General features: G+C 41.2%; 1 protein-coding gene across 1 annotated transcript in view; it reads right to left on the minus strand.

Annotated features, from left to right (window-relative positions):
- Nucleotides 1–13452, minus strand: part of LOC115109742 (membrane-associated guanylate kinase, WW and PDZ domain-containing protein 2-like) — a 257310-nt gene that overhangs the window by 216349 nt on the left and 27509 nt on the right. Inside the window, exon 2 of the mRNA XM_029635036.2 lies at nt 9150–9266. Within this exon, the coding sequence (XP_029490896.2) occupies nt 9150–9266 (117 nt within the window). The remainder of the gene's footprint in view (nt 1–9149; nt 9267–13452) is intronic.

Below are 13452 nucleotides of genomic sequence, written 5' to 3' on the forward strand. Positions count from 1 at the left end.
CAGCCCAAATAAATGCTTTACAGAATTCAAGTAACAGCTCAAATAAACCAATAAATATAACTGCTGCTGGCCAAAATGACCATGAGAAAAAAAATACCATTGCAAAATAATGCTTTTTATAAATTGATGGAAATACCAGTCAATATAAATACATTTGACCATCATGCTATAGGTTCATTTGCATCATTTTATGGAATTAAATTGGCCTGTGTGTATTTTCGTTAGTTATCATGCATTTTATTTATCCAAAACATCAATCACAATCACACAGCATACAGAGCCTATTTTGAGAAATTTCTCCTACAGCTCCTCGGCTGGTTGCTACTGGAGTAAAACATGCTTTTGTAAGCACATTCATTGTGCCACAATTCTAAATGCAATTGCATGTTAAAAACAGTTTTGGTGCACGATTAAGAGGAGCTGCTATTTTTATTTCTCAACTGGTAATAGAAGCGTGTCTCCCATTCACAATTCAAGAGCAGGGAAAAGGCTATCAGCGAGTCACCCATCAATGAGAGCTGGAGGAAGTATACATTTTGAAAACATAATTAATTGTTTGAAACCTGAAAGTTTTATTTCATATAGGCATGTCTTAACTTGCTTTAAAGTAGCCTACAGGCAAAATCCGACCATGGAATAATTTTATAAAGACTTTATAGGCCGCATGTTAGTTTCAAGTTTGGGCAAGTTTACAATTTATCCTACCATTGCTACCGTTCTGCGCGCCAGTTATGATTTTCATATGCACATTTTCGTAGAACAGTTTAATTTCCATAATAACATTTATTTTTTATCATTGTCACATGGTTAATCATAAAAATCTGAATGAAAATTATACCATTTTAAAGTAAACTATACAGCCAGTAACTGTTACTTCAACCTGGGCAGTGCCCCAAATTGGACCCTATTTGAGATACAGTGCACTACAGACCCTGGTCAAAAGTAGTGCACAACATAGGAAATAGGGTGCCATTTGGGATGCACACCTGTCACTTTGTCGTCTCTGCTGGCATTAGATCCTTACAGCTCTGGAGAAGAGGCTTAGGGGGCATGGAGAGAGAGATAGAATGAGGAAGAAAGAGATAAAGGGAGAGAGATAAGGAGAGAAAGCGAGAGTAGGTCTTGTTCCCAGCCGTGACAGAGTAGAATGAGAGAAGACTGCTTGAAGGAAATGACGGGAGAGGAACAGAATGGAGAGAACAAAGGGAAAGAAAGAATGATTAATAAGAGAGAGGGAATAGAGAGACTAAGAAAAAGCTAGAGGGAACAAACAGAGAGATGTCGAGGGATGAGAGCGAAAGTAGAAAGGGATAGAAAGAGAAGAGACAAGGAATAGAGAGAAAGAGAAAAGACAGAGTAAGGCTTAGTGCTTTGCAGTTGGGAAAGCATGTTAAACAATCTCTTCTGTGTCATCGCCTCCACACACCGGCACATAAGAGCAAACATAGAAGCAAAGTAGCATAAACATAGTGGCAACACATCAAAGGTAGCATCAATGCACCACAAAGGAAGCATCAACGCATCACAAGTGTCATGACTCTCTCTCCTTGGTGAGGATCAAAGGTGCCACTGGCAATGGCTGACAGATAGCCAGACCCAACCGGGGGGTTGGGCCGGTTTTATGACTTAACAGCTGGTCACACATTTTAGAGAGAACGTTCACTTTCTTGGTCTCTAGTAGGGAGAATTGAATGTATGGGTGTTACAGAAGAGTGGTCACCAAAAACTTCAACATCAAACAATGAACACCGGGACAACATATTTCAACATCCGAATGTTGGGAATGATGAGAGATGGAATATGGAAAATGTATGTCCATTTTGTGATGTCATTCAAATCGGTATGTTGAAGTATAACGTAAAAACTGTAACTTAGGAAGGAAACACATTCTAGCTGTGATGTTCCTACCCAGTAGGATGTTAATACAAAATAAAAATGTGATTTTAGGCTTCTAAATGAGAATAATATTTAATGCAAACTTGTTCCCAGTCAGTAGCCACGCCCAAGTGAGCTTAGAGTTTGTGTCAACATGACATAACGCCTTCCAAGGCCAGAGTGCCTTAAGAAGTTAAAAGGACTAACTAATGAAATTTACATTAGACCAGAGAATGAGAGGCTGTGGCCCACACGTTGAAATGGTGAAAAAAAACTACAAGACCAGACAGCGTGGAGCGGTGGCTACACAGCTGAAAATGGTAAGACCCTCTGAAACTCTCAACCCGAGTGAAGAAGGACAATACTAGGGGCCTCATTTTATAAAACAGTGTGGTGGGTTCACGTACGGACGAAACATAGAAAGTGCTTAAGCACAAAAATATTCTGATTTATAACACAGTGCACACGCACGTTCCACGCCGGTTTCCCTTTATAAATCACAATCAACTCGAAATTTGGCGTACGTGAGCGAGCGTCTTGTCCCACCCTTTTAACGCCCATAGTTTCCTATAAATAGTCAGTGAAACGCACCTAACCATAGCGACTGTAATTACGACAATGACGGCAAATGTGAAATGGAAGTTCTTGGAAGGGAAGGTTGAAGCAAGAAAAAAAATATTGTTTGGTGCTGGCTCAGGTCGGACCCTTTCAGAAAAAAAGAAAGAAAAGACAGACGTGGTCCGACAAAGTGGAGGCCAAAAGGCACATAGCCTTACACAGACACAAGTGTTTGTGCCACAGGTGGGGGAAAGGGGACACAGGAGCTCAACCCACTCGATGAGCGACTTGCCAGTATTATATATTATTGCCTCCACGGATATGGTCTGATTTTGGCTAGGCTACAATTAAGTATATATTTTCAAAATACATACTACCTCCTACTCATTGCAAAGTGGTGTGTGAAGCGCTGATGAAGCCGTTGTCTATGCATTTGCTATTTGAGATGCTGTAGTAGCAGCTCTGGCACTGTCTGACAGATTTTCCGCTCAAAGGCTCTGTATCTGTATGCTGTACGGGTGCTAAATAAGATGCATAAAGAAAACTGTACACACGCGACAATTTAATTCCGCAAAACTATGTAAATTAACCTATAGACCGATAAGCATGACCAGTCAAATGTATTTACATCGACTGGTATTTTCCATCAGTGAATAGGCTAAAAAGCATTATTTCGCAATGGGATATTTTCTTCTTCTCACAGACAATTGGCCTGCACCAATTTTATTTATTGGCTTTTCTATTTATTTAGTTTTAAATTGGCCAACAGCCGGCTATTACTGGCTAATGGAAACTCTGATGCGGGCGGTTACATGTGTTTGGGGTGTGAGGGATTGTTAGCTTTCATAAAAAATCCCTAACCAAAAAAACAATGTTTTTTGTGTTTTTTCCCCACAAAAATTAAATCACAGTGTAGTTATCACAAAACTACCATTAAAAGGACCCGATCACCATCATAAAGGTAAAAATACAGCAACAATGCTGTAACATTAGTAGGAGGAGATATGAGTATTTAAAATGATTGGCCACGGATATAAAGCGCCACGCACGTCATTTTTGTTCAAATGGCAGAGAGAGAGTCAGGGAAGCGAAAGCAGCGAAATCCGGCATGGCAATACTTTCAGAAGTTAAATGAGAAGGTGGTAAAATGCACTCTTCGACGTGGAATTGAGCTACAGTGGCAGTACAGTTGCAATGCTTAACACTATAACTTCTAAAACAGTTGATCTGACCCCTTTCAATTTTGTAATTTCAATAAATAATTTTTTAAAAACTTGAACACACCTGTCCCTGACTTTTCCTAAATATGTGTATTTTAGCAGTACTTTCAGATAAATATCCTAAAAAGAAAAAAAAAAACTCTGACCATTTCATCCTTAAAGCGCCATGAAGGTCTAAATGACCGCATGCATATTTAACAGTAGAATAGCCGGGCCTCTGGGAGTACCAACAGCCACCAGTCTAATAAATAACTAGAAAAGCCTGGCCTTGTTGGACCTCCCTTCATGCTAATTTCAATTGGTTGTGTTTATGAAGGTGTTAGGTAACATTAGAATATGGAATGTAAATATTTGAAAGAACATAACATTTTTCATTAGTTTGTTCCAGTAGGCTATATGTAAAATCCAAAACCCACAAAAAATACAGAAGTTAAAGTGTAAATAAATAAATACAAAAGAATACACTGTTCTTCATTCACAACTGGAAATGACATAATTATGCATCGTTCGCATCAACTCACCCATTCTCCAACATAATACTATACTTCCTTTATTTAATCTGTTGTTATATGTGTGAAATTCCTTCGTTTAGGTTCAGATTTGAGGCGATTATCAAGGTGATTATAAACTGGGCATGGCACATTCAAATATCGGAGCAGAGCAGGCCGGGGAAAGCCATTCAAAAAATCAGTTCAGTTTGTGATATTAAAATTCAAACAATGACAGTGTTATAGACTTATTTAGGAAAAGTCAAGGACGGAGGGGGGCATGACTTTCAATAATTAAACACTTACTTTTGTTTCGTCATTATGATGCTCTCTGCCTTTCTCGTGTTAAATATACACATTCACAAATAAATCCATTCATATTTTATTTGGGAAAGTCATAAAAAACATGATACAAGGCAAATTATTTCAAAAGAACAGAATAGCATGTGATGAGTTTTGTTTATCTGTGCTTTAGTACCAGGGCTAGGGCTGTGCCATGCCATTCTATGACTGTGCCTTGCCAATGAAATCAACTTGTTCATTCAGCAGACATCACAGGGCCTGCCCTACCACAGTCAACACACATATTTTACAGTAAGAATATAATGGAACAGAAGAAAATATCAATTCTATTTTCGCCAAATGGCTATTGCTGATGAGGAATGCACAGAGCCACAATCAATCGAGGAAAAAGTTATTTTGAAGCAGAGACCATTCGTGCAATTTGTAGAGTTATTTGGCAAGGTTCATTAGAGACCTTGGAATCTGCTCCTTCTGATACGGCATAGCAATCAATACGTCTGGCCTGCATAGACCTCTGTAGGATGATATGGAAGAAGTGCTATTTGGTAGGCTCCTAGCTTCTTTGCCAATGCACACCATCAATGCAAGGTGCGCATTGGCAAAAAGTCAAGGGGTCTGAATATTTTCCCAATGCATTGTATCTACAACCAGACTACAAGATTCCATGTGGATAAACCGTGACGGCCAGGATGGAGAAATTCCTCTGCCAGCACAAAGCACGAGCTCTCAGACACCCCATATGTGGCGTTAATAACAGATTGTTGGTTTTCTATGAACACGTTGTCATACATCACTGCAACGAGCCATCACATTGATGATAAATAGTGGGACATGATGTCCCATGCATGTAAACGTTAAGATCATTTTTTACATTTGTCACATCCTTATCGTGCATGCGTGTGCATATTGACAGAACCGAGTGCTGGTGGAAACAGAATCAAAGCAATGACATCATTTCCCACGGCAACAACAAAAACTACAAAGGCCTCTGGACAGACATCCATAGGAGCTGAAAGGGCTCACGCGCACACATGTCAGACGGTCATGCTCTTATAGGTGACATGGCAGAACCTGTCCCTAAGCGCTCTATAATCGCACACACAGAGGAAATAAGTCAGAGTCAGATTGTTGCATTTTAAATCCATCTGAGCATATGGATACAGTGGGGCAAAAAAGTATTTAGTCAGCCACCAATTGTGCAAGTTCTCCCACTTAAAAAGATAAGAGAGGCCTGTAATTTTCATCATAGGTACACTTCAACTATGACAGACAAAATGAGAAAAAAAATCCTGAAAATCACATTGTAGGATTTTTTATGAATTTATTTGCAAATTATGGTGGAAAATAAGTACTTGGTCAATAACAAAAGTTTATCTCGATACTTTGTTATATACCCTTTGTTGGCAATGACAGAGGTCAAACGTTTTCTGTAAGTCTTCACAAGGTTTTCACACACTGTTGCTGGTATTTTGGCCCATTCCTCCATGCAGATCTCCTCTAGAGCAGTGATGTTTTGGGGCTGTTGCTGGGCAACACGGACTTTCATCTCCCTCCAAAGATTTTCTATGGGGTTGAGATCTGGAGACTGGCTAGGCCACTCCAGGATCATTGCCATGCTGAAAGACCCAGCCACGTTTCATCTTCAATGCCCTTGCTGATGGAAGGAGGTTTTCACTCAAAATCTCACGATACATGGCCCCATTCATTCTTTCCTTTACACGGATCAGTCGTCCTGGTCCCTTTGCAGAAAAACAGCCCCAAAGCATGATGTTTCCACCCCCGTGCTTCACAGTAGGTATGGTGTTCTTTGGATGCAACTCAGCATTCTTTGTCCTCCAAACACGACGAGTTGAGTTTTTACCAAAAAGTTATATTTTGGTTTCATCTGACCATATGACATTCTCCCAATCTTCTTCTGGATCATTCAAATGCTCTCTAGCAAACTTCAGACGGGCCTGGACATGTACTACCTTAAGCAGGGGGACACGTCTGGCACTGCAGGATTTGAGTCCCTGGCGGCGTAGTGTGTTAATGATGGTAGGCTTTGTTACTTTGGTCCCAGCTCTCTGCAGGTCATTCACTAGGTCCCCCGGTGTGGTTCTGGGATTTTTGCTCACCGTTCTTGTGATCATTTTGACCCCACGGGGTGAGATCTTGCGTGGAGGCCCAGATCGAGGGAGATTATCAGTGGTCTTGTATGTCTTCCATTTCCTAATAATTGCTCCCACAGTTGATTTCTTCAAACCAAGCTGCTTACCTATTACAGATGCAGTCTTCCCAGCCTGGTGCAGGTCTACAATTTAGTTTCTGGTGTCCTTTGACAGCTCTTTGGTCTTGGCCATAGTAGAGTTTGGAGTGTGACTGTTTGAGGTTGTGGACAGGTGTCTTTTATACTGATAACAAGTTCAAACAGGTGCCATTAATACAGGTAACGAGTGGAGGACAGAGGAGCCTCTTAAAGAAGAAGTAAGTTACAGGTCTGTGAGATCCAGAAATCTTGCTTGTTTGTAGGTGACCAAATACTTATTTTCCACCATAATTTGCTAATAAATTCATAAAAAATCCTACAATGTGATTTTCTGGAATTCTTTTTCTCATTTTCTCCATCATAGTTGAAGTGTACCTATGATGAAAATTACAGGCCTCTCTCATCTTTTTAAGTGGGATAACTTGCACAATTGGTGGCTGACTAAATACTTTTTTGCCCCACTGTATATACCAAACATTAGAAACGCATTTTGCCCTCAGAACAGCCTCAATGAATCTGGGTGTAGAGAGGGATGCTGGCCCATGTTGACACCAATGCTTCCCACAGTTGTGTCAAGTTGGCTGGATGTCCTTTGCCTGGTGGACCATTCTTAACACACACGGGAAACTGTTGAGTGTGAATAACCCAGCAGCATTGCAGTTCTTGACACAAGCCGGTGAGCCTGGCACCTACTACCATAACCCGTTCAAAGGCACTTCATTTTTTTAGTCTTTCCCATTCACCCTCTGGATGGCACAAATTCACAATCCATGTCTCAATTGTCCAAGGCTTAAAAATCATACTTCAACATGTCTCCTCCCCTTCATCTAAACTTATTGAAGTGGATTTAACAGGTGACATCAATAAGGGATCACAGCATTCACCTGGTCAGTCTATGTCATGGAAAGAGCAGGAGTCCTTAATGTTTTTTACACTCAGTGTGTGTGTGTGTGTGTGTGTGTGTGTGTGTGTGTGTCTTTGATTTATGTGTGTGTTAAAGGTCCAGTGCAGTCCAAATGATGTTTTACCTGTCTTTTGTATCATATTGTACAACAGCTGATGAAACTAACACTGTAAAACCTGTGATCAGTGTTTTTCCTGATCTTCTAATCAGCAGGTTTGCGTGGGCGGGAGTTTCGGCTTGCCTGGTGACATCATTATGCAGGTAAATTGGTTAATAGACCAATAATAAAGAGAGTTCCAAACGTCTCTGCCAATAACAGCTAGTTTTCCCCTGCCCACTCAGACCACTCCCAGACAGTCCTAGCAAAATGTTTGCTTGCTAAATAGTTATTTGCTAAAAAGCTATTTTCGTCAATTTTAATGGAAAATTATTACAGTAAGGTACTCAATTCTTACCCAGAAATGATTTGATATTTGTATAAAAACGACTGCATTGGGTCTTTAATACTGTGCACGTTCTGTGTGCAGCGGTGGGGGAAGGGCGACGCAGGACTGAGACGAGGCTGGTTGCCATGGAAAGAGAGCTTGGCGACCGATGGGTGAAGGAGCAAGAGAGAGAAAAAAGAGAGAAAGAAAAAGAGGAGATACTGAGCGTGTGCAGTAATGGACCACCAGGGCAATGTCAGACAGAGAGAAAGAGAGAGAACACTGAAAATACACCAAATAAGAGGAGAGAGAAAAAAAATGAGAGAACGAGAAAAATAGAACGAGAGAGGGAGAGAGAGAGACCCCGTTAACGCAAAGCAACAGTATAGGTAGACTGTATTCATTCAGGATTCATATAGCATGTCTAGAGCATTCAAGGCTCTCTTTGCTGCCCTGAAACTTAAACGTTTGGACCATTTCTTCTACAACTCTTGCTAGATGTTCTGTCCTCACGTAGGTAAGTATTTTCTATGGCTCCTTATGTATTACCAGAGTAGTCTGGTAAAGCTTCACACAAATTGTGAAAATGGTGACATTTCAGACACAGCCTGTTCAATATTTTTTTTAAAGACAACCGTTATCTAGTACGTCTAGCATCAACCACCTTGGAAAAAACAATTAAAATAAACCAAATATGGCCTATACTGTCTGTATGTCCTGCACCTCAATAATTGGGAGAGTTGCTGGGTCTCAATAGTCTCACCGCACCTAAAACGCAGGTCGGGTGCATCTCAATAGTCTCAATTCAACTCAACTACAGGTTTGTGCATCTCAATAGTCTCACCTCACCTCAAACACAGGTCGAGTACATCTCAATAGTCACACCTCAACACAGGTCGAGTAAAAGAGATATGTAGGATGCCCACAGGGATTTGGCCTCCACCTGTCTATTTGTATAATGTCAAGGAGAGGAAAAATAATGACATTCATCCCTAGTGTTCTGCTATGGTCAGGGGTCAGATGCGGAGGTAGGTTATGACAACCGTGCGTGTGTCTATGCGTGTGTCTTTTAGTGTGTGTGTCTCTGGGTGCCTGTCTGTCTGACTGTGTGTGTATGTGTTGACTCACAGGGTACGGTGCGGAGGTAGAGGTTGTCTCTGATGATCTGCTGGTGGTCGTGGTCCACGGATCCCTTGGAGAAGCGCAGATTGAGGTAGTGCCGGAGGTCCTTATCCACCATGCCCCCTACACACACACACAAACAGACAAGGTTAAAATACACACTAGAAAACACACACAAGTAGGCAAGCAGACGCACACACTCACACACAAACACGTGCAGGAAGGAAGGCGCACACACAAACAAACAAGTAGTAAAACACAAATACACATCACAGCAATTGTGTAACTGAAGGGGACATGGACAGAGGCCTATTATATCACATCTCACTACTGTCACAGTGTACTGAGTCTGACAGATTGCATTGAGTCTCAATCTGGCAGTGTATCACCTCATCCCTATATCTCATGACAAACCAGTGTACACCAGGGGGGACAGACTCAATTCCTTCAGGGACTTTCATTTTGTGTCCAATAAAGACCTAAATAACCAGGTGAGGGGTGTTCCTAACTAATCAATTGACCTTAACTGACCAATCAAGTACAAGGGAGGAGCAAAAACCCAGACAATGGTCCTCCAGGAATTTAATTTGAAACCCATTGTGTACACCATACACCATAGACTACACCACACGCCCCAAACCTCTCCCGCTAAAATGTCTCCACATTACAAGGCCTGTATCTAGCACTACCAATTCCAAAAGAACAACATGACAATTTCACAGATCCAACACCATCTAGCTACATCCTTACAACAGCACTAACACTGTACACCATACTCCGCATTCACATGTCACCACACCCCCATCCCCACCCCTAACTACACATCATATTACCCAACATTTAATATGCAGGTAGGGCTGTGGCAGCCATGAAATTTTGTCAGCCGGTGATTGTCAAGCAAATATCTGCCGGTGTCACGGTCACCGTTAATTAACATAAACACAATTGTGACTTGTTTCAGGAAACTAGGCGTATATCGTGCATCACTACTTCACAGGAATGCCATTTGAACTTAAAAATAGTTTATCAAAATACATTTTATGGCAGAAATACTTTCTGGAACATGTGAACTTTCATGTGCATAAATAACAAACTTGTATGCCCTCTGTAAATACAAATAAAATTGTTAAATTACGAGCCTAGTTGGTTTAGCCATGGAAAAATACAGCAACCTTCCCGCTAGCCATGATTGGCTGAGATAATGAGTGGGCTGGACATGAGATGAGTTCGGATTGGTCTGCCATGTAGCATTCTTCTGTCTATAATATGAACTGGTCAGTATGTGTAGGTAATCCTTTCTAATGCATCTTTTTTTTAAGATATCACGTAGTAGAACGGCATAAGTGCTGCTCTCCACGTTCTGGAGGACCGAGTTCAGAAATCAGCGGAATCAGAGTATGATAGCTAAGGAGATGGAGAAAATTCTGCCATTTGATTGCAAATATGCAGACGGAGTCGAAAAGAGAACTCACAGAAAGCTGTTGTATAAAACACCTGGCTCCAGATGACATCTTCAAACTAAGGGTAACCATGGAATTGTGACAGAGGGAGAAGCGTCCATCCATGTATACGGGTAAGAGAGTCTAGCTAGCTACATTTTCAGATATTACATGTTTCTAAATTAAAATGTAATGTTAGCTAGCTAATGTTAGCTGGCTGGCTAGATAGCTGACTTTACGTGTATGATCTGTGTAGTTATATTACTCGTATCTCAGAGCCATTTGCATTGCTAGTTATAGCCTAATGTTATCTAGCTAACATTTAACCTGGTTGGTTAGCTACCTGCAGATTAATGCAGGGTAGTAACGTTATTAGTTGGGATTATGGTTCATAATCCCAATGGTCAGAGTGAGCTATTCTCTCATTTGTGTCTGGAAGTAGCTAGCAAGCTAGCCATTGTTAGCCAGTTAGCTGGGGTTCTTGACTTATCCTCGGCCAGAGCATCCTGTGTGCAATCTGATCTAGAGGTCGACCGATTAATCAAAATGATTTCAAGTTTTCATTACAATCGGTAATCTGTATTTTTGGACACCGATTGTGGCCGATTTAAGTTATTATTATTTATTTTTTAACCTTTATTTAACTAGGCAAGTCAGTTAAGAACACATTCTTTTTTTCAATGACGGCCTAGGAACGGTGGGTTAACTGCCTTGTTCAGGGGCAGAACGACAGATGTTTACCTTGTCAGCTCGGGATTCGATCTTGCAATCTTCTGGTTACTAGTCCAACGCTCTATCCACCTGTCTTACATTGCACTCCACGAGGAGCCTGCATGGCAGGCTGACTACCTGTTACCCGAGTGCAGCAAGAAGCCAAGGTAAGTTACTAGCTAGCATTAAACTTATCTTGTAAAAAACAATCAATCAATCTTAACATAATCACTAGTTAAACTAGTAATATCATCAACCATGTGTAGTTATCTAGCGTGTCCTGCGTTGCATATAATCGATGCAGTGCCTGTTCATTTCTCATCGAATCACAGCCTACTTCGCGAAACGGGTGATGATTTAACAAGCGCATCTGCGAAAAAGGCACCGTCGTTGCACCAATGTGTACCTAACCATAAACAGCAATGTCTTACTTTAAAATCAATACACAAGTATATATTTTTAAACCTGCATATTTAGTTAATATTGCCTGATCACATGAATTTCTTTAAACTACGGAAATTGTGTCACTTCTCTTGCGTTCCTGGCAAACAGAGTCAGGGTATATGCAGCAGTTTGGGCCGCCTGGGTCGTTGCGAACTGTGTGAAGACCATTTATTCCTAACAAAGACCGTAATTAATTTGCCAGAATTGTACATAATTATGACATGACATTAAAGGTTGTACAATGTAACAGCAATATTTAGACTTAGGGAAGCTACCCGTTAGATAAAATACGTAACGGTTCCGTATTTCACTGAAAGAATAAACGTTTTGTTTTCAAAATGATAGGTTATTAATATGGTCAAATCAAGAAACTAAGACTCATATTTCTGTGTGTTATTATGTTATAATTTAGTCTATGATTTGATATTTGATTGAGTTAGTTATTTATGTAACATTAGTTATGATACAAATGTTGCGCTATATGTTTAGATTTTTAATACATTCTAAGGCTGCATGACAACTTTAATGACGATAAAAATAAAAATAAATCATGAATGGCCAAGACCAAAGAGCTGTCAAAGGACACCAGAAACAAAATTGTAGACCTGCACCAGGCTGGGAAGACTGAAACTGCAATAGGTAAGGAGCTTGGTTTGAAGAAATCAACTATGGGAGCAATTATTAGGAAATGGAAGACATACAAGACCACTGATAATCTCCCTCGATCTGTGGCTCCATGCAAGATCTCACCCTGTGGGGTCAAAATGATCACAAGAACGTTGAACAAAAATCCAAGAACCACACGGGGGGACCTAGTGAATGACCTGCAGAGAGCTGGGACCAAAGTAACAAAGCCTACCATCAGTAACACACTACGCCGCCAGGGACTCAAATCCTGCAGTGCCAGATGTGTCCCCCTGCTTAAGCCAGTACATGTCCAGGCCCGTCTGAAGTTTGCTAGAGAGCATTTGGATGATCCAGAAGAATATTGGGAGAATGTAATTTGGTAAAAACTCAACTCGTCGTGTTTGGAGGACAAAGAATGCTGAGTTGCATCCAAAGAACACCATACCTACTGTGAAGCATGGGGTGGAAACATCATGCTTTGGGGCCGTTTTTCTGCAAAGGGACCAGGACGACTGATCCGTGTAAAGGAAAGAATGAATGGGGCCATGTATCGTGAGATTTTGAGTGAAAACCTCCTTCCATCAGCAAGGGCATTGAAGATGAAACGTGGCTGGGTCTTTCAGAATGACAATGATCCCAAACACACCGCCCGGGCAACGAAGGAGTGGCTTCGTAAGAATCATATCAAGGAGGTCCTGGAGTGGCCTAGCCAGTCTCCAGATCTCAACCCCATAGAAAATCTTTGAAGGGAGTTGAAAGTCTGTGTTGCCCAGCAACAGCCCCAAAACACCACTGCTCTGAGAGTCTGTAGGTGCCTTTTGGCAAACTCCAAGCAGGCCGTCATGTGCCTTTTACCTTGGAGTGGCTTCCGTCTTGCCACTCTACCATAAAGGCCTGATTGGTAGAGTGCTGCAGAGATTGTTTTCCTTCTGGAAGATTCTCCCATCTCCACAGAGGAACTCTGGCGCTCAGTCAGAGTGACCATCGGGTTCTTGGTTACCTACCTGACCAATGTCCTTCTCCTCCGATTGCTCAGTTTGGCCGGGCAGCCAGCTCTAGGAAGAGCCTTGGTGGTTCTAAACTTTTTC

Source organism: Oncorhynchus nerka, linkage group LG25, assembly GCF_034236695.1.
Source record: "Oncorhynchus nerka isolate Pitt River linkage group LG25, Oner_Uvic_2.0, whole genome shotgun sequence".
NCBI lineage: Eukaryota > Metazoa > Chordata > Actinopteri > Salmoniformes > Salmonidae > Oncorhynchus > Oncorhynchus nerka.